At 39.6% G+C, this 22,141-nt stretch overlaps 1 protein-coding gene across 3 annotated transcripts in view; it reads left to right on the top strand.

The window, feature by feature from the left end:
* CNOT6L (CCR4-NOT transcription complex subunit 6 like) overlaps positions 1 to 22,135 on the top strand; it is an 85,100-nt gene extending 62,965 nt beyond the window's left edge. For all 3 annotated transcript variants that reach the window (XM_025206549.1, XM_025206550.1, XM_025206548.1), the window contains 7 exons: positions 3,401 to 3,469; positions 8,224 to 8,381; positions 9,452 to 9,606; positions 10,337 to 10,488; positions 12,050 to 12,277; positions 13,038 to 13,240; positions 16,528 to 22,135. In XM_025206549.1, the coding sequence (XP_025062334.1) occupies positions 3,401 to 3,469; positions 8,224 to 8,381; positions 9,452 to 9,606; positions 10,337 to 10,488; positions 12,050 to 12,277; positions 13,038 to 13,240; positions 16,528 to 16,740 (1,178 nt within the window). In that variant the 3' untranslated portion in view covers positions 16,741 to 22,135. The remainder of the gene's footprint in view (positions 1 to 3,400; positions 3,470 to 8,223; positions 8,382 to 9,451; positions 9,607 to 10,336; positions 10,489 to 12,049; positions 12,278 to 13,037; positions 13,241 to 16,527) is intronic.
* The last annotated feature ends 6 nt before the right edge of the window (positions 22,136 to 22,141 follow it).

The raw sequence follows: 22,141 nt of genomic DNA, 5'->3' as shown, positions 1-22,141 counted from the left end.
AGGGGCAGGTGCTACCCAGCTGGGATGGGGCAGGGCTTGGGACAGAGCCGCGGGAGGAGCGTGTGCCCCTGGATCTGGGCAGGGTGGGGCGGTCTGCAGCTGTGGGCTGGAGCTGGGGCTGTGCTGGGCTGGGCTCAGGGCAGGGGCTACGAAGGGGCTGCAGCCATCCCAGATTTCGCCATATCCCCGCTCCCAGCACCACCATTGCCACCCACCTGGCACAGCTCTGGCTCAACACCCCACCTCCACCCACACACCAAGGAAGAGTCAGGGCTACGCTGGGTGGGTATCAGCTGGGAGCAGGGCTACAGTGAAATCTAGGGTAGCTCCAGCCCCTTCCGTAGCCCTTGCCCTGAGCCCAGCCCCCACCAAGAAGATCCCGGCTCCAGCCCATGGTTGCAGCCCACCCACCCTGACACATGCAGGTCCAGGGGCGCATGCCTCCCATGCCCTCCAGGGTGCATGTAATGGCACAAGCTGTGGCTCCATCCTGTGCCCCGCCCTGGCTGGGCAGCACCTTCCCCTGCTCCCTCCCTTACCATGGGGGGCACTGATCTTCTCCCCTCATACCTCTTCCCTCTCCCCCCACCACAGTGAACTTACCAGCTGCACGCAGCTGTATTGGAAATCGGATCAGTATCGGCCAATATAGATTTCATAGATTTCTAGGGTCAGAAGGGACCTAATAGATCATCGAGTTCGACCCCCTGCCCCAGGCAGGAAAGAGCGCTGGGGTTAAGTAACCCCAGCCAGGTGCTTGTCCAGTCTCTCTTGAACACCTCCCAAGGTAGGGGAGAGCACCACCTCCCTTGGAAGCCCATTCCATATTTTGGCAACCCTCACGGTAAAGAATTTCTTCCTGATATTCAATCTAAATCTACTCTCCTTCAGTTTGTGGCCATTATTTCTAGAAACCCGGAAGGGTGCCCTGGTAAACAGAGTATCCCCTATTCCCTGCTGACCACCCCCACCACCCCCTGATGAGTTTGTAGACAGCCACAAGATCACCTCTCAGCCTTCTCTTGCAGAGGCTGAAGAGATTCAGGTCTCTCAGTCTGTTTTCATAGGATCTTACCTGCAGGCCCTCAACCATACAAGTATCCCTCCTCTGAACCCTCTGAAGGTTATCTACATCCCTCTTGAAGTGCGGCACCCAAAATTGGACGCAGTACTCCAGCTGTGGTCTCACCAGTGCTGCATAGAGAGGAAGTATCACCTCCCTAGACCTGCTCGTGATGCACCTACTAATGCAAGAAAGAGTGCAGTTAGCCTTACTTACCACGTCACATTGGTGGCTCGTTCATTTTTGCGTTGACTATGACTCCGAGATCCCTTTCCACTGCCGTGTTACTCAGAATGGTACTTCCAAGTCTATAGTTGTATTGGAGATTCTTTCTCCCCAGGTGCAGCACCTTATACTTATCCTTGTTAAATTGCATCCTATTCTGATCCACCCCCTTCCCCAGTCTGTCCAAATCCGCCTGAATTTGCTCCCTGCTTTCCATTGTGTTTGCTGTAGTTTGGTGTCATCTGCAAATTTGGACAGAGTGCTTTGAACACCCTCGTTCAAATCACTGATGAAGATATTGAACAGTACTGGTCCAAGGACAGTCCTGGGGGACACCACTGCCCACATCTCTCCAGGGGGAAACTGACCCATCCACCACCACTCTCTGGGTGCATCACATAAACCAATTTTTCACCCATGTTACTGTGAAAAAATCCACATCACAGCTACTCAGTTTGCTTGTGAGAATTGGGTGTGACACTGTGTCGAAAGCCTTTTTAAAATCCAAGTAAATAACGTCTGTCTCCACTCCTGTATCTAAGCAATATGCCTCCTTAAAAATCGGCTATTGGTATCGTCCTCCAAAATCTCTCAGTGCACCCCTATTTATAACCTGTTTTTAAAGTAGAGGGCATCTAATTTCCAGTGCTTTCTTTTGATACTTTTTCACAACTATGAAGGTGATTTTGCCAGCAGCTTGACTGAGTTGCCTATCAGCTTCAGTCTAGAAATACCTCGTGAATAAAAGAGCTCCAAACACTGGTGTTTAATTGTCTATTGATTTATAGCAGTGCTTCCCCAACTTTTCTTCAGCATGACCTCATTTGGGGTTGCAACCCATAGTTTGGGAACTGCTAGTTTATAGTTTAGTCACTGCTTTACCATCAAAGAAATTTATAGGTCAAAAGGAATCCAACCCATAAACATTTTAAACATAAATTGAAATTTTGGATGATTACTTTAAAAATGCATTTGATGTTCACAAGAGACTTTCTGTCTGGAAGAAACACTAAATAAAAATCTTAGTAAGTTTTCTCAGCTAATGTGTTCTTTAAATATTGGTGTTCTATGCCTTGATATGACTTGCTAGCATTTTGCAGTTCAAGGAATTGAATTATAATTACAAACTGTTAAGTTTTCTTTTATACCTGAGCTGCTCACAGTGGAACTTGATTGTTCCATCCCCACATGTTTTGACACCTTCTTTTGAACCCAAAAACAATTGAATCCAAAAGCAACCTCCTTTTGTCATCCATATTATGTATGCAGATGAGTTATCTTGTGAACAAGGTCCTAGAAGATAAATTTTAGTATCTAAACCTTAGCTGCGTGTAGATATGGAAAAAAATCCAAACATGGCGCTTGCTTTAAATTCGGCACACACTCTCATGCCGAGCCCAGCGCATGCCCAGAAGAGGCAGCACGTTGGTTGCATCTGGCTTTTCCAACATCTGTAGAGACTGGGTGCTTTAGTAGGGCTTTTTTGGCACTTCTATCTAATAGCTGATTGAATCAGCTTTAGCTAAAAGTGCCAAAAAGCCCTGCTGAAGCACCCAATCTATATAGATCCTGTGGAGCCATGCTGAAATAATGCACTGCTGTTTCTGGTAGTGGGGTGTTTTTTTTTTGTCTTGTTTTTGCTGTGTGGTTTTTTGTTTCTCCCCACCCTCTCCCCCCTATGTCTGCCAGCACCCCAGATGACTGATTAAGCATATTTTCTGAGAAGCAGTCTTACCTAACAGTAGAGACGTTTCAGTAATGGTCTTATGAACTATTAAGATTAGTAAAGAAGTTCTAGGAGAAGTCATGGGGGACCCATCTGATTGCTGAACTCGCTGTTTTTCTTGAATTCATGTTTGTGTCTTCTGAATGAGGTTTTACCTGCCCCCCCCCCCCCCCCCCCCCCCTCCCCCCCCCCCCCGCCCCCCAATTTGTCTTTTTTCCTAAGCTTTAAATAGGTTGATAGATTTCATGTGAATGGGGTGTATCTTCTCTCTGGGTTAGTGTAGCACAGTCTGAAACGCTTGTTGAGGCATCAGTTTGGATTGTAAATTAAAATGATAATTTTTATATTGATAAGTACTAAATTCATTGCTCTTCTGAATGTTTCAGTTCACCCAGAGCAGTTGCCTGCAAGGCCATGGATTACTTTAAAAGAACGAGACCAAATTCTGCCCTCAGGTAACTTTGTGGCTATTCCTTTTTTCCTTTCTGCCAGTGCCTGCTTTATATTTTGAAATGCATCTCGGACATGTTTAGGTTTAGTATTTTAGGCTCTTGTTGTCAATTAACAGTAGACTGTTACGACATTTTTACGTGTGTTCCCAGTGTGCTGGGCACTTTTAATTAGTATGACTCTCTAATTAAAGTGGCTGTGTCGCATGTATCAGTGTTGCCATGTGTCCCTGCACTTTGAACTAAAACTCATCAGATGTGTTTCTGTTTCAAAGCATGCCACTGCCATTTTGTCAGCATGGAGACATGTGGCGACACTGATGCACGTGACATGTGAGGCTGCTGGAGTATGTTAATTTTCATGCTTCAGCTGACTTGATTAATTGAGTCTGTTCTGATGCACTGGATTTCCACCACGTGAGAGCAGGCTCCCTGCATGGGTATAGGAGCCCTCTATGCAGAGAATTAAAAATGGCAAATTATTCATGTAGGTACAATCTCTTCTTTTCACCTCTGTGCTGAAAATGCCTCTTGTCTGACTTTGTGGCATCAGTTCAGAAACAGATTGCAGCTTTTTCTCTACCTTTTGACTTGGTGCTGAAACAATTATTTTCTAACGTTGGACTTGCTTCTTCTAAAAGTACTAGACTGTTGACTGTTCAAATATGGCACCTGTGGAGCCTCAGCATCCAGCCCCTGGTGCTGCCGTTGCATCTCCAGTTGACACATACATGGCATGCACTGGACCAGCCCTGCACACATAGGGCCCAGGACATGAACTACATGCAGTGCCCACCCCAGCCTGTCTGGGACATGCTACATGCAGCACCTTCTCCAGGACTACAAGTTGTATATGGCACTGGCACAGGGTTTGAGACCACACCTTCCCCCTCCTGCACCTCACATGCTGGATCTAGCACTTGCTCTGGCTGTTCTGGGGACATGCCCTGCACAGTGCAGGTCCCAGAACCAGGGACAGGATCCAGCATGTTGGGGGAGGGGGAGACAGGGCCAGCCCCATATTGTTCATCCAGCCCATGAACTGGTTCCTTTCCACTCATCTGACCCTTGGGGCCAGATGAGTTTGATGCTTCTGAGATAAGGCATCTACTCAGTTCAACTCAAATCAACAAAGGAAAGGTGCTTTGGCTTATTTTTCAAAAATAGTGAGAAGGCTCCCCCCCACCCCGCGCAATCACTCCTACTTGCATACAGATACCACACACATCTCTAGACTGGTGATAAATGCAGTTGTAAAGAACCCTCTGTGTTGGTTTCACTTTCCTTTCATTCCTCTCATCCCCTGGGTAGTTTAGCTATAGTGTAATGCATGCCATGTTTTGTAATTGAATCTTGGTGCCATCTGCTGCTGCTTATGCTAACCTGCAAGAAGCAGCTTAAAAACCCCATGCATGCTGTTTCTAGGCAGAGGACATTCTTTGCTGTGCTGCTTCCTTTTCCTGGTCCCTACTGTGTTCTTCTGAAAGCCTTCCAAAGTACAAGGCAGAACAACAATGTGTTTTAATCTGTTACTATAGCAGGTGAAATTAATTTTGGATAAGTGTCATACCCAAAGCTATGCAAACATTTTTAAAAGCACTGTGAAGTGCTAGGTCTTCAAAACTTAATACTGCACTAACATTTTTTCTCTGTTCTCCTCTTCCCTGCTCACCTTTCTTTCCTTTGGCTGTAGTCTGGATTGCTTCTGTGTGTGTGTGCATGTGTGTGTGGTTTTTAACCAAAGATTCACATGCCATCATGGGGTTTTGTGTTTCCTTTTGTTATCTTCCAAGCCAAATTTTTGCCAATTACAGGTGAGCAGATGACACAGGATCAGCTGGTGCTACAAATATGTTGATTTGAGAAATCAAGCTGTGTTCTTTCAGCTGCTTTATGGCCAGAATATAGGAGCCCTTATAGGCTCCCTTATAGGAGCCCTGCACTCTTGGCAGAGCAAGCACCAGTGTGAGGAACTGTATAGCAAAAAATTGAATGGACCATCAGAGCAAAAATGCAATAACTATCAGGACCAAAAAAAACCAAACTCTATTCTGTACTGTGCTTACTCGACCTGTTAAATTGCTGAATACTGCTACTTTGCACATTCTGCTGTTTTTAACTGCATTCCTACATAATGGTCTTTAATATTGTTTGCAAATAGCATCAGCCCAAAAGCTGGGAACAAATAGGAGTAAGGTCTGTCAGAATTCTTAGGGCTAGGGACAGACGTTCAAAAAGCCTGAGCCTGAATTGATTCAGTCTTTGCAGGATAGTCTAACTTGGCTAGGCTAAATCAGTTTTGTAACCAGACTGACATCGCAGAAATGCAGGCACATGCCTGCAGTGGCTCAGGCTAGAGGTCAGGGATGCTAGAGCAGCCCTCCCTTCCTTTCAGCAGGGCTGAGCTGAGGGAGGTGTGGCCAGGCCCTAGCAGGACACTCTGATTATTCTCTCCTCTCCTAAGCAGCAGGGCAGGGAATATTTATCACCCCTAACTCAGTGTTTATCAACCCATTAAGAAAACAAAGCCTCTCTCCATTAACTAATGGGGTTCTTCTTAAACAGATCTTCCAAGGAAGGACATTAAGCGACCTGGTGATAAGGTCCAAAAAGCCTGTCTGCCTGTCATCTCCCACAGCATGGACCGTAGCCAGCAAGTGGTCTTCTAGCTAATGCTGAGGTGTCTGTGTAAGGCATAGGGGCAGGGGGAATAATCCCTGTTTAGCAGGGAGAAGCCAGGCAAATGCTCTGTGCCTACAGGTCTCTGCTGGAGCTGTGGCCAGGGAGCAGAGGGGCAGGGCCAGCCTTGCTGTGGAGCAGAGAGCCCCACCCAGCCCAGAGAGCATGCCGGGATGCTGGGGGTGTCTGTCTGGTTTATCTTAAGCCAGCAAGGGGTCTGGGACAGATATTGCATAAGTTGGTTTGACCCAAATCAGTTAAGTCTGATACTGCATTCAACCACGTTTATCTCAAACTGGTTTCAGCTGTTTTCAAACTGGTTTATATGTACTGAACATCTGTTCTGTTACAGGTTTAAACAGGTTACAGGTTTCTGATCACTTAAACTGGTTTGTGTGTAATGTCTGTCTCTAACCTAGGTGTCTAGAATAATGTTAGTAGGTAGGATTCTCTAGTGGGTAAATTTTGTGTGTTGGAACAACCCCCTTTCATTTAGACTGACACATGACTTTGCAAATAATATGCAGTATTGTATTTTCAAAGAATGCTTTAGTTTTAGATGCATAATAATCAGACACACAAAAATTTCTAAACATTTAAGGCTGGCAATGTTTTCATTAAGGTCACTAGTTTCCAGTAAGGTTTTACACTGATGTCCTTTCCCCCCACCCCCATCTCTTGTAATTCTCCACAGTATGGAATATTAATAATATTTTCTCCACAGAGATAATCGCAGTATCTGTTCTATTTATGCTTATGCAGGGTGTGGCTACATCAACTTCCTATTCTTTATGTTATCAAGTCCTCATTTATTAAGATACAACAAATGGAGCTGTTTTTGGATGATTGCTGCTTTTGGTTTTGTTTTATGAAACTTTCATGAATGTGCTACAGAGATTTTTCTGCTCCTGCAAAAGAAACCCACATATTAGCCTCTATTTAGGCTTAACAATTGTTGCACCAAGAAGTAATTCTTAAGAACTGCGTTTTGGTCTCTTTCCACCCTTTGTGCTCTTTGTTTTTAAAGAACACTATTAACACTTTCTCAGCTTTTGTGAAAATGTTTCTTCTTGTTCCATGTCTAAATTTAAACATGAAAGCATGAGAGAAGTCTTCTTGCTATTTTTTAAGCTTAAAGTGTTGCTGTATCCTCAAACGTTGCTTCAAGTCTAAAACATCTGATTTCATTTTTTTTCCCTCTTTAGTCCCAATGAGCTTATACCATAAGAAAGAGGGAAAATAAATCTGCTGGTTTATTAGGAATAAAAATATGTGCTTCGGTATCTTTATAGCCAATTTCTTGCTGAGAACCAATAAGATTCAGAGCAGTAATGCTTTGGAAAGTGGCATACAGTGTTTATAATATATCAGTACACATACTTTTATTGGGTACTAAGGAATATTGTTGAAACATTTTGCAAATACTCTGACAAATTGCTTTTATGATGCTATATAATTATATATGTTTAAACCTGAAGCTGTCATTTCAGGGTAGCAGCAACAATAAATATTAGGTCTTTGGCTCAATTAGCAATCGTTACAGCTCTACCCTTTCCTTTTTCCCAAACAGAAATCCAGCACAGATTCTTTGGATATTGATGAGCAACAAAATGGCTATATAGGGACCCAGTTGTCTTTGTCAGTTGCACCTGTAACAGCTGCTGAAGTTGGTAGGGGGTTGTAAGCGCTTGCAACTGAACGAATCCAGTCTTTGTATTTCATTTTAATTATTCTCAGGCTTTAGTGTGCACAAGACTGGTAACTGCTTGGCGCAGCTCGGCAGACTGACCACAGATTCTACGAGCTGTTATTCTTTGTGCAAGCAAAGGCATATGTTGTACATCCAAGCTAGATCCTTTTTTCAAAGTTTAACCTTGTGTGCCAGTAACAAAGTTTGAAGGATTCTTACGACAGTGGTTAGTGAAACTCTAGGAGCAAAGCCTAGCAACTTACTTGAAACACTTTCTTAACTTCAAGTAAAGAAACATGCAAAAATATGGTAGGATTAGTCTCTCAATAAGTTTGTATTATTTTTCCCTCAACCTTTATAAATAATATTCCCACCTTATGTTTCCTCCTAGCTTCATTCACAGTTATGTGTTACAATGTATTGTGTGATAAATATGCCACCCGGCAGCTATATGGCTACTGCCCATCCTGGGCATTAAATTGGGAGTATAGGAAAAAGGGAATCATGGAAGAAATCGTACATTGTGATGCAGATATCATTAGTCTTCAGGTAAATGTAACCACTTTTTTGGCTTTCATTTTAAAATGAAGGAGCAGTTAATTTGTGTATTTTGGACCTACATTGTATTCACAGCATTGTTCTCTATCTGTTTAACAAAACATTTACCATTACAAAATATATACATAGCTTATTCATATTTTGTTTCTGTTCGTTAACTCTGTTAAACAACTAAGGCAAAATTAGAAAATCTAATCATAATTTTACATTGAAAATTCTATATTAGAGAATAAATTAACTCCTTGTTGATGATTTGCACAGTAATGGATTTGGCTGAGAAGCAGCAACAGCTTTGTTTGGAAGAAGTGTGTTGTTAAATTAATTTGCTATAATGCTTGTCCTGTGCAGTAACTATTCATGTTAAGCACATGCATGAAGGTATTCTTCTGAAATCAAGGGAACTATTGATATGCTTGAAGTTAAGCATTTGTGCCCGATTTGTGTCTGTGCTCCCAACTCGGTTGTAGGTGTTCATCTTAAATGTTCAGTGTGGTTAGCTGGCTATTGCTGCTTTAAAAATGTTCTAAGCTTCACTTTTAAACCAGCTCTGCTAGTTGAGCAGGAAAAAAAATCACAAGAAGAGAATGGCTGGCTTCTTTTGTAAAAGCTCAAGCTAAGCCTAGTACCCAAGCGGTGTATTTCAGTGGAGATCAAACATTGTTATTGAACAGGGGAGATTTGCTAAGAGTTCAAAAAGCTCAGTATTAGTGGCTGCTGGATATCTAAATCTGACACACAAACCTAGGATAGTATCCTCTTTCAGATGTCAAAAACAGCTGACGATCTCCTATTTATACCCAAAATACACCTGTTACTTTCCTTTCTTTTGTAATTCCTTTTACTTCTGATGTGCATGAATCCAAATACGTTCCATCTATCTGACAGCTAATAGAATGTGATATGATGTGATCTCTGTAAGCAATATGAATCTGTGGTTTTGGCATAAGTTACTCATTGGCAATATATTTTCATCTCAGGGGGAGGGGTATGGTTGAGGGGATGTTCATATTAATAATCTGTTGATTTTTCTTCATTGTAATGTTAATTGTTTTCAATTCCAGGAAGTGGAAACAGAGCAATACTTCATTCTCTTTCTGCCAGCATTAAAAGAACGTGGATATGATGGATTTTTCTCTCCAAAGTCACGTGCCAAAATCATGTCTGAGCAGGAGAAAAAGCATGTGGACGGCTGTGCAATATTCTTCAAGACAGAAAAGTAAGGGAGCCAAGCAACTTCATCCACAAGCAAAACATAAGGAATAAAACAATGGCACTCAAAATATTGATCTTGGATTTGGGGAGGGAAAGTGTTTTTTGCAAGAGGAGTGGCAATCAAGTTAGTATGCTGTTAAACAAAATACTGAGATTGCTGCAGAGTGTTTCACTTTTTTTTCAGACTGCAGGAGGAAGAAAGGCAGGGTAGAGGGCAAGGCCCCCCCTCTGTCCCAACCCCCTAGCCACTGCTTTCCTTGCCGTAACATTGGAGCGGGATTCAAAACAACCCTCCAATACTTAGATTCTGTACCTGAAATATGAAATTTATAAATTTGTTATAATATATTTAGAACCTAATTATTGGGGCTTGTCTTTATATTTAAGTAAATACAGTAGCTTAGTTGCGATTAACGTAGACTTTTTCCGTGGCATGTAAAAGAGATCAAATGTCTTCTCCGTGGCTGTATTCGAGTCAGCCAACCAATTTGACTTAAGAAGTTCACCCACTGAAATTCTTAGAAAGGCAAGGGAAATTTTTTTTTAGAATGAGAAAATGAGTGGAGGTAAGGATAACTCCTGTACCTCTTGCACAAAGAAGCCCCAAATGAGAATGTGGCTTTGAAAAACTGTGGCTGTAAAAAAAAAGTCTTAAACTTCAGCAGGTGTATAATGCAGCTGTGTGCTAAATGACCATGTTGGACATTCTTACATGTGCTTGTGTGTTTACTCAGATTCACATTGGTGCAGAAGGACACCGTGGAGTTCAACCAGGTAGCAATGGCCAACTCTGAAGGTTCAGAAGCTATGCTAAACAGAGTCATGACGAAGGACAACATTGGAGTTGCTGTGGTGCTAGAGGTGCACAAAGAATTATTTGCAACAGGTATGTATGACAACTGCTGTCCTACAGATTGAAAAGGGCAAGGTCCAGTTAGAGGTGGGAATGACTTCTATTTTATCAAATTGTGTAGAGTATGCCTTCATATGACTTTGCTCCTTAAATATTTGGAATGGGACACCATAGAGTTAGCTACTCTGATAATAGTTCCTACAAAACAGGAAACCTCTTACCTGAGAGAGAAGACACAAGTTGGCTTTTGAAAACTGGTGTTTTCTGTTAGCTGCTTAACCTGAATGTCGGTTACAATTGGTATTCTCCTCTCAAGTTCATCTTATTACCTGTTTTTGAGTTCAGTTTTCCCCCCTACTTATTGAACATATTTCCTTAGGCAGGCATGTCCATGTAAAAAAAAACAAACCAAAAAAAGCCCTAAAAAAAAAAAAAAAACAAACAAAAAAAACCCCCCCTGCCAATACTAGGTGCTGTTGCTCAGCTTTTCATTCTGCAATCTTGCTTTTCTTTCTATTTAGTGTCTTACTTCTCTCTCTCTCTCTCTCTCTCTCTCTCTCTCTCTCTCTCTCTCTCTCTCTCTCACATCTCCAATGGGTGGTACTGAATAACTCACTGGAAAGGACTTAGGTTCAAACAGCCTTTCATGAAGGATGACTAGCGAGTGAAATTGCTTAAAAAGCATTCAGATATATGACTTTGTCACCTTCAGTGTTCTGGGATTTTTAATATAGCCCTGGAATGAGTAAATTTCTTTATGAAACTATTTCCTAGCTGGTCACCAGTTTCCCCAGTCTTGAACAAATAGTAGCCTTGGCTTCACTGTTGCTACAGTAGGACTTTATATGACTCTAGGGAAAGGCCCAAATCAGATTAGAAAACAATTTTTTACAAGAAAGAAAGGCAGACATTCTCCATCTAACACTTTAAACAAGGAGTAGTTGTGGCGTTTACATTTTTAGGTGGCTTTTCTTGCTTTAAATCCTATTAAGAGAACCTGAAACTCATCCAGATCCTATAGCACCTAGGAGGGAGTAAACATACTGCAGTGAGTTAAAACTATCTAGTATGTGGTAGTAGAGGTGGAATATTTTAAAAATAGTTTAACAGTAGGGGTCAATGTCTTTAGAATAAGGTTTCCCTGAAGTGTATTCCAGAGATGGTATCTTCTTTTATAGAAGCAGTGCTGTCATTTTATCACTGTAGTTGTTTTGTGTTCTTATCTGTTTATTGTGGCCAATTCACATAACGATACTAGTGTTTGAAGGATGTAGCTTGACTTAGCAGTTGACATTTAATTTTAATATCCTTGAAAGGACTTGTAATTATATCAAATGAGATGGTTAACAGTGTTTCTTGTTTAAAATTTGCCCCTTGCCTTTTGAAAAGTTAATATTTGAGATCTGTAAGCAAATAATAGAATGTGTTGCGTCTCTGAGAAAAACTTCTTCAGTGGAAGTCAGAGATTCTCCATTCACTAATTTGTCAACTTCCAGCTGATAACCATGCAAAGTTTAACATATTTGTTGTATATGGAAAGGGAATTCATTACATTCACGCAACCAACATGTTTGTACCAATTGTGTTGATCTAGGTATAAAGGCTCTTCATGCTGTGGACAGACAGCTGCTTATTGTGGCAAATGCCCACATGCACTGGGACCCTGAATACTCAGATGTGAAACTTATTCAGACTATGATGTTTGTCTCAGAACTGAAAAATATCCTTGAGAGAGCCTCTAGCAGGCCTGGTAGCCCAACAGCAGATCCTAATTCTATTCCTCTGGTGCTGTGTGCGGATCTTAACTCCTTGCCTGATTCAGGTATTTAGAAATGGCTTCTTATTGATTTTATTCTTTTTACTAGAAGGTGGCTTTTGGGTCATCTTTCCACTCAAGATGTTTGGTGTGCTTGCACCTCATCACTTACTGATAAAATCTTTTATTGGCAAAAAGCTGTTATAGAACTTGATACAGACTTCCAAAACCAATAACTCCATTAGAATAATCTTCCATGATTACATGAACTACTGTAGTATTTGCTGTGCTTCTAAAAAAAAATGGTAAGAATTCTGGAGTATAGTGCATCAAACTTCTAGCACTGATATATTTAAATACAAGTTTAGATATAGTAGTAATCTTGTATAAAATTGTGGTACACTTGTGAAAATGAATGCTTGAAGAATAGAAATAGTTAAGAATAAATTTATGGTTTGTTGCACTTGGGGGGTGGGAAAATAAAATGAGGAATGAAATGAATGGATATGCTATAGTCTTTTTGATGCTTAGTTGTGCAAAAATACTTGCTGGCTGCCACCATACTGATTGATTTTTTTTTTTTTTTCTTTCATCTTAAGCTTTTTTTAATACCCCTGTCCAAAGCTGTCAGAGAGCTTTTTGATGCTACGTCAGCTAATAAGAAGTTCCTACGTTTCCCAGAGAGACTGGAGGGAGGAGGGGAAAAAATCCCTGGCTGTCAGATGTATCTGTACTTAGACTGCAAAGATAAGAAAGATCTTTGTGTGGTGTGGTATAGTTCAATAGTGATTTAAAGCAAGTAATTAAATCTTTATTTTGAAAACAGGTGTTGTGGAATACTTAAGCAATGGTATAGTAGCTGACAACCATAAGGACTTCAGAGAGTTGCGTTACAATGAGTGTCTCATGAACTTCAGTGGTAACGGAAAAAATGGAGCTTCTGAAGGAAGAATCACACATGGCTTCCAGCTTAAGAGCGCCTATGAAAACAACTTGATGCCTTACACCAATTACACTTTTGATTTCAAAGTAAGTGGGTCAGTACAGTGGCTCATCAAAGTTGCATGGGCTGTGTAGTAGAGCATGCCTTGTACTTAATGACAGCTATTTCTACAATTGCTGTTGCAAAGGTTTTGTTCATATTTCCTTTAGATTTTTTTTTCCGCATTCTTTAAAAATGTTAGTCGTTTTGAATTTAGCCAAGTTTTTGGATCTTAATGTTATCCTGCGTCAGTGTAACAGTCTGTGTTGTGAATAAGTTACTTCATTGTGTAGGCCAGGGATTAGCAACTCCCAGCACGCGTGCCAAGCATGGCATGCAAAGCCATTTTGCTCGGTATGCCACCACCAGCCAGTCTCTAAGCAGCTGCTGCCAGCCACGGAGCCCAGGCTGCTCCCAGCAGGAAGCTGAAAGGCTGCAAGCCCTGCTGCAAGCAGACAGGGCTCCTTGGCCCGGCTGCAGCCAGGAGGCTGCAAACAGCTGCTCCAGGCTCCGGCATGTCAGCACTCCAGCACCTTCCAAGGTAGACATTGTGGGTTTTTTGGCACTCTGGCCAAAAAACGTTGCTTACCCCGGTATAGGCTTTGAATTTGCCATTTTTTAAATATGTTGAAAGTTCCCTGCCTCCTTTTTCATGTTTTAAGACTTAAGAAGACATGCTTCACATCTCTTCCATTTATTGTTCTGTCATGTTCACTTCCTTGCCAGGTGAGTATTCTTTATCTTATCTTTTTCAGTTTCCTTTTTTCCTTGTGTCTGAAACATTCTCTATTCTGTAATACTTTTTTATATGATGAAGTGGTCAATATTGAGTGTAGTGTTCCAAAGGAAAGCAACCTGTTGCCTTCCAATTTACTAGCATATTTTTCTAAATTATTCTGTTTCAAATTATTCCTAACCATATTTGCTTATGGACTACAGATGCACATTTGGCAGAAAAAAATCTTTTAAGCTGTCAACAACATTTTCTTACATCGTGAAGTTACTTGGAAATCAGTAGTGTGTGTTAATATTTGAGATTCTTTTCCCTCCTCAATATGTGCTTACAATTTGTGTAGCAGATCTAGATTTTCACATGCCAATCTTGCCCACGTCGTTCTCTTGGTTAGTACTTTTTGAAGTTCTTCTCACTCCTTTCTCAAGCTAGCTAACCTAAACTGTTTGTAGATAAGTAAACTTACTGTTTTGCCTTCTTTCACACTTTTGGGTATTCTATACTGAATTAAAATTAGTCTTTGTCTGGAACTATGTGGTGCCCTACTGTTAAATTTCTTCACGGCAAGAATTCAGCTGCTTAATCACCTCTTATAGAAGTAGGGCTAGTGAGGACACCCACTACTAGGTCAGTGGTTCTCAGCTTGTCTGGACTTGAGGCACTTCTCCATAACTCTTGTGAATTGAGTGGTACTCAGTTTTAAAAACTAATTCATATATTATAGCAGTGGTTTTCAACCTGGAATCCCCTGTCTAAGGGAGCTGTGAAAGATGACTGATCAATCAGAAATATATGAATATCCCCACTTAGAATTCAGAGGGGTCTGCACCTCTGTTTGAAACATTTTAGGGGTCCTCAAGTGAAGAAAGGTTGAAAACCACTGTGTTACAGTGCTTACCTCCTTGCAGAGGGGCTAGGCAGTGGTGGTAGGAGGTTGGCCAGCCAGGGATAAGCCTGAGTCTGTGCTTAGCTGTTTACCTCCTCATACTTAACTTACCTCCTCCCACCTGGTGGCATCCTTCAAAGGATCTGGCTCAACCTGCTTACCAGATATACATGACAGCAAGCCTTCCACTTGTATTTCTTTGGAAGACCCTTAGAGTTTAATCTTAAGTAAGGTATACTGGAAGTTCTCTAATCCTTGATTTAGCTGCTGTTTTTAATGTCGCCTTTTAAATTTTTGCTAGAAACTCAATATGGTGTGTACCTTCTGATTTACTGATATTTATCAATTCACTCTGAGGCCTGAATTTCTGCTAATACGTTACCAGTAAAAAGTAGATTTGGGTCAGATCTCCCTTGACAGCTTCTGGGGTAAACTTGAATGCAGTTTAATCACTTTTAGTATTGAATTACATTATTCTGACATTCATTGTTATCTACTTTCTCGTGATCCTTTGAACACTTTTTTGTTGCTTCCTGCTTCTGCTGTGCTTGCAGAATTTCTTGATATACCTTGAATTTCATCTTAATCCATCTAACCTCCATCTTTTATGTTGGCTGTTCTGCTTTTGTCTTCCCTGAGCTTAGATTTGAAGTCTTGAATGATTACTTGAACTCTACTGCTGAGCTGAAGTGGTTAACATCATACCTCTTCTCCTGTTCAGCAGTACACAAGCTTTTTTGAGCCTGCTGCTCCTTAGGAGATATTAGGAAAATCCTTAGGATTCTATATTCTCTACTCGTGTTTCAGCCTCTCTCTTAGCTTCTCTTGACTCCCTGCTTTTTTAAAGCTTAAATGTTACTGTTTTTATACTGTCTTCCCTCCTTGATCATCACATTCAAGTGCAGTAGGATTGCTATTACTTGGCAGCTCATTATTCTCAAAAAGCCCTAACTTTTACCCTGGTTTAGGCACTAAATTGTTGCACAATTTACACAGGAGTGAGGAGCCACAAGTTCCATTGTGTGATCCCAGGTGACAGCAATGGGTCTGGACTAGTAAATGCCATGGGTGTCAGTGAATGGCTTTTAAGCACATTCTTCAGAGTCAATAATAAGATGACAGGTTTTGTGTGACCATTAGCCTGTTGTGAATATTCTGTACATGTTGTACAATTATGCCCAATAGTACTATGTTATTTTTAGACTCACTGCAACAATATTCAAACAGTAGTAGGCCTGTAGGTTTAACACTTCCTGGTAGCTAGTAACCACCTACAGGGCCTGGTATTCAAGACTTCCTTAGTGCTGATTTTTAGCCAGCTGGTTATTAACTTCTTGGAAATTCCTGTTTGGAAGATAGTAGTCACAATTGCATACTTTATATTCTCTATTGCTTTGCACTTGATCAGTCAAAAAGCTGTATCATTATATAGACTACATGTAAACGATACAGCAGCAGGTTCCCCCATCTTGTACATCAGATATTGCATTCCATAATTCCACCCTGCTTGACTATGCAGTCTCCACTATGTATCTTGCAATATGTGGTGCTTAATTGCTGCTTGTCTCCCTACAAACTGTGGAGTGGAGTTAACGAGCGTGGGGGATTTTTTTGTGCTAAAATAAATCTGTGTTTAGAAAACTACACTAGGATGTGAGACTTGTTTTAACAAAATCTTTTTATTCTTGTTTTGTTTTTGTCCTCTCTTTTTCTAGGGTGTAATTGACTACATTTTCTATTCCAACACTCATATGAACGTGCTTGGTGTCCTCGGGCCTTTGGATCCTCAGTGGCTGGTTGAGAACAACATCACTGGGTGTCCTCACCCTCACATCCCTTCAGACCACTTCTCACTGTTAACACACCTCGAACTCCACCCTCCACTCCTGCCTCTTGTCAACGGTGTTCACTTACCAAACAGGAGGTAGTGGAGCCCTGCCCCTTAGAGGGCTAGGACCTGTTGTTATGGACCTGTACAGTTGTAAATCAAAGTATGTAGGAGTGAAGTATGGCCAACCTTAAGCTGCTTCTTCAAGCTCCTTTCATTGTGTGTTTGATATGAGACTTTGCACATTTTGGTGCATATTGGTATCATTTGGCACTAGGGCTGGAACCAAAGTATTATTCCCTTTTCAGGTTTTTAATTTAATTTTTAAGCTGGCAAGCTTGTTTTGTTTCATTTGGAAACTGCATTTGTAAACAGACGCATCAGATTGAAAACTTGCATATTAATCTATCTAAAATGTAATGCTTTATTCCAAATTGTAGCAAAAAGAGCCATTTTTAAAAGGAAGGAAAATATGTAACACTTAGAACTGAATGAAAAGGACTTGTTTTGTAGGGCAAATAATTAGAAATACTAACTTTTTCGGGACTCAGAGATATGAGTGCTGCACCCAAAACAAATTTTGCACATCAGCAAAGCACTTAATGTTGACTGTAAATTATTAACAGTGTAGCCCTTCCCTTCTCCCCATCTAGCTAATGTTTTAAAACCAAAGATGGTCGCATATATCTATTGAAATTTGAGGGCTAAATTATCTCCTGATGTATCTCCATTCACTACGATGGAAATATGCCATCAGAACAATTAGATCTGAGCATTTAAAGCTGTATAAAACTCTCTTGCTTGGCAGACATATTGGTAACTTGCTTGGAACTCTGAAGAACATAATTTTTTTATTTTTCTGACTAAGAAATTTATCAACCCGAACTCTATTAAACAGTCATCTTAGACAAACCAAGACAGGAAGCTGTTCAGCAACATAGCATGGGAACAGGACTTCAGAAATAAAGTTAAGAAATTGCACTTAAAAATTGTTGCAAGAATTTTTTGAGTTGTGTTCTGCAAGAGCAAATTTGTTCCAACCCTATCCTTGGGTCCCCTTTCGAAAAGTTAAGTTGCAAAGATGGATTGGATTTAACTGGTCAAACTAGGGGTACAGGAAAAACATCTCTGGAAATGATCTTACTTCTGTCTCCAAACGGCATGTTAAATAACTGTCTAGGTGTTTTTGTGTGTGTGGGGGAGGAGAGAGTGGTAGCCATCGTCATTCCTTGGATTATTTTTCCTGACCCTAGTTGCCAAATAGCCATCATATGCTTTTAATAATCGTTGTTTCTCTTTGTTGGTTAGGGTTGAATTAAAAAGCTACTGGTTCATTCCCAACTATTAATGTTCTCAAGTTGTGCTGGAATCTTTTCATTTATGCTCTAGGTGGCCAGTTCAAAACTTTGTGCCTCAAGAGGCAGTAAACATAATGCAATTTTCTGAAAGAATTTAGTAGGCTGCTTTAAATGTTTAAAAAATGGCACAATAATAAGAAAAGGTTGTCTGTGTTTTTAAGTTTTTCTTTATTCTGCTTTTTTGCTGCTATAAGATTTTCTTGAATTTATATTTTAAACTTTTCATGCACTTTACTGTTTCTAGTCTCAAAATGTGATATTTTTAATAAATAAGAATTTTTTCCATTATGTGAATGAAATTTTTAAACAGATTGATAGCCTATATTTATGTCTCATTCATATATTTAAAAATCAAATCTAAATTGTTAAATTAGTTTTAAATACTAAGGAGCCATCTTCTGTCTTGCAAAACTGATACTTTAGGCTGTTCCACCATTCTTTAATTAATATTCCTTTTGTCATTTTTATATACAGGAAGTCATCCATAGAAAATCAATTGGGCTAGAGTAGAAAATCTATCCTGATTTTTGTTTTGCTGGGGGGGAGGGCGGGGGATGTAACGATTGGTTTAGCAGAACAACAACTCCCATTCAGAAGTGCCTAAAAATGGAGGCATCCTCTATCGTCTAATATAAATTGGACATTTACTGTAGTTGAGTGAAATTAATGTAAATAATGTCTTTTTGTGCAACGCCAAAAAAAACCTTTTAAAGATGGATTTTCCTCAAGGTGCAGGTATCTTTTTATATACCTCAGTGTTCAACACCCTGCCAGGCTTATAAATTGAAAAAGTAATTAGAGTATAGTACTGGAAAGTAGAATAGCATGAAAAACTTAATTTTGTGGACATTACCTTTTTGTAATCAGCTACTGTATCTCTTTGGAGGGGTAGGTTCTCTGCTCTGGAGGTATGCACTAACAAACCATTTTCCTCCTTTCATACATGCATGTTAACTAGTAATGTGAGCAATATTTCCTACCATACTTCACTCCCAATATTTTTGAGATGTTTGTATAAAACGGAATTTAAAGTTCACCTATGATTGTATATGAACTGCAGAGGAGCCCGTTTATTAATAATAATAAAATAAACTTTTGTAATGTTTGGGAGGGAATAAATTGGGAAACATTGTAAACAGCTTAGGTTTATTTTTTTTAATTTTCATTTGATTTATAATTGAGTGAGACACTCTGTTGCAGGAAGGTGTTTAATTGGGTTTTCTCTGCTTCTAAATGCACTCTTCAGAACGTCCATAATCCTGTGTAATTTTTAAGACTTGTTCTATTTGATAGATGTTGCACAAAGCCTCTTCTGTGAAAATGGGTGTTTGTGTTTCAGTTGGCACACACTTGGGGTATGTTTACCCAAATTTTACATGTTCTTCCCCCTGCCACTTCTTTCCCATACATTCTGCTCCCCACTGCCCTGCTCTTTTTCCAACAACAAGGAGCACTACCTTTATTGAGCTTCCATTTCAGGTGATCAGAAATGCTGCTACCTTATAATGATTTTGTTTTCATTTGTGGTTTTTAAAATACAAGTAATTTGGAACATTATCAGTAATAAACTGATTAGTCTAAAGGCGAGCAACACTTTTAAACAAAAGCACATGTATCTTACAAATGTTAATACACACGTCAGTGTGTGTTATGGATGGAGACTCTTGGCTTACAAAGTCAAGGACTTGAGCAGTTTTGAATGTGCAGATTTTGAAAATCTTTGATTAACCTTTTTTTGGTAGGGGAGGGAAGGAAACTGGGGAAAGTTGAGGTACCACAGTTGTTTACAATAAATAGATGGGCACCTAAATATACCGGGCACTGATCCTAGTCTCCTAGTTTTAAACATTGGGACTACTGCAGCATCCTCAGGACTGATAACTAGAAAAAAGTTCAAATTCGTATAGTGCTCCTTGCTTAGTTGGCTTTGTTTTCAAAATATTGTGCCTGGTGTTGACTTCAAAGCAACAGCACTGCCTAAAGCAGAGAAAAAAAATCTAACACCATTCTACAAGCAACTTTTTAAAATTCGGTATGGTAAATCTGTTAGATATGGGGTTTTGTGTGTGTGTGTGTGTGTGTGTGTATATATAAAAATGAGAATTTTTGTACAATGTACCTGAATATTTTTGTTTCATTTATTTTGATGTAAAGTGTGAACATTTTGCATACCACATGTTGAAGTCAGGTATGGCACAATGGGTTCTGAGACCAGCTTTTCCCATTTGCCTTGTTTAAAGCTATGTCTTTTCTTCAGTTTCTTGCATTCATCAAATACTTCATTTCACCAAGAAGCTTACTTTGTGCATTTTGAAGCCACTCTTGTTTCTAATCTGCAGAAGCATTAAACTGTATTTCTTGTTAGTCCCAGCTCCTTGATTCCTATGTTTATAGACTATGGCCACAATCTTCAAACTTACACATTTTTCAAAAGGGCTCAATGCTGGTACTACTCTCAAAATTTCCCAAATGACTTCACTGGGGACAATGTTGAGCCAGTGCTGAGAAAATCTGAAAATCTTCCAGCCTGCTTGCTTTTAAAGTCTGATTCCTCAACTGATGTTCAGACACTTAAATTACTACTAGCCTGCTGTGCAAAGGTGCTGAGCACCTGTGGCTCAGGTTTACTTAAGAATTTCTGACAATCAGGCCATCTATAGTTTTGGTGTTTGTTGTACATGACTTTAGGAGCCCTACTTTCAGCACCTGGTTCTGAAGGCTTTGGTCTAATTTACCAAGGAGTAGACTAAGATATGAAAGGCTCATATCACTTGATTCCATGGGGGCTACATTTTTGGTTGGTGGGGGGTTACAGATGTGGACTATGGAGAAGAGAAAAACTATAATTTTTAAAAAGAAATTAAAGGTTACTTTGTGTTTTAACTATAATAAGTTATGTGAGGAAACCATTCTTTTACTTACCCATTTAAATAGTTTTAAGACTTCTAAATCACTTGTGCGTTATTAATATTCTCCCAATAGTAAACTGAGAGGAAGAAGTGGGCAGTTATTAACACCTTTCCTTTCTTTGTTTCTTTTTTAAAGGTCAGATTTAAACCCTACAACAGAATTGACTGTTTCCATTCTAAATCTAGGCTTTCAGCATCAAAAATTCAGCATGAAACTTGGCATATGAGATTTGAGTGAAAGGATTTTTTAATAATAATTGTCCATAAAAATGATAGGCTGCAATATAAACATGAAAGGATTAGTTTGTAATCTTGAATTTTATGCAACTCCCGTAACAAATGGAGTTGTTATAGCAGTATTAAACTTTAAACAGGAATTGTTTTAAATGGCCTGAGTAGTGTATGTAATCCTACAAGTAGTAACTTTCCAGGTATATTCTGTTTTTCTGAAGTTAGTTTTCATTAGTAAGGAATACCTACATAAAAATAGATGTCATAACATTTTAGGATTACCTTTTAGAATGACACTTTTCCCTTCTGTATTGGGAAAAATGAGCTGAAACATATTGAGACATCAATAATGGCTAAACATTATAAAGGAAGAAGTCATCTGCTTCTGTGTAGTTATATTTTATTTGACCTGGTTATTTTTTTCCTCAGTATTTCAATAGAATGTGCTGTGTAAATCTTCCTATATATTCTGAAATTTTGGAACTTTTAAGTCCATCATATTTTTTTTTTGTATCCAACAGTAAGCTAAAATTAGTCATATATAGAAAAAAATTGAACAAAAACATACAGCATAAGTCAAGGAGTTAATAAAAACATAGTTATTACATATGTGTATTGTATATTATAATACATATTTTGAGGTCTTTTTTTTTTTTTTTAGCAACCTTCATAAAATGAATTGCTCAACCGAAAATGAAGTAACATTGAATAAGATTCTGCTCCCACTGAAGCTGATGAAAGCATTGTCATTGACCTTTAGACCAATAGTTTCATCCCTAGTGTCTAGTCTACAAATCTACCACTACTGCTGAAAATGTTAAAAGTGATTTAAAAGATCAGTGGTTGAATACATAGGGTTTCTGAATGAACTAATAATTTCTTTCCTGTTGAAGTGGTCTATCCAGAATAGTATGGAGGCAGAGTGGCACAGGGAATCTTTAATTTGCTAGTCTAAGATGAAATTTTGGGGTAGGGCTTTTTCTGTTTAATTATGTGGCAAGAC

The sequence above is a fragment of the Alligator sinensis genome, unplaced genomic scaffold (assembly GCF_000455745.1).
Source record: "Alligator sinensis unplaced genomic scaffold, ASM45574v1 scaffold989_2, whole genome shotgun sequence".
Classification (NCBI taxonomy): Eukaryota; Metazoa; Chordata; order Crocodylia; family Alligatoridae; genus Alligator; species Alligator sinensis.
The sequence above is the reverse complement of the archived record's forward strand: the minus strand, read 5'-3'. Positions and strand labels throughout refer to the sequence as shown.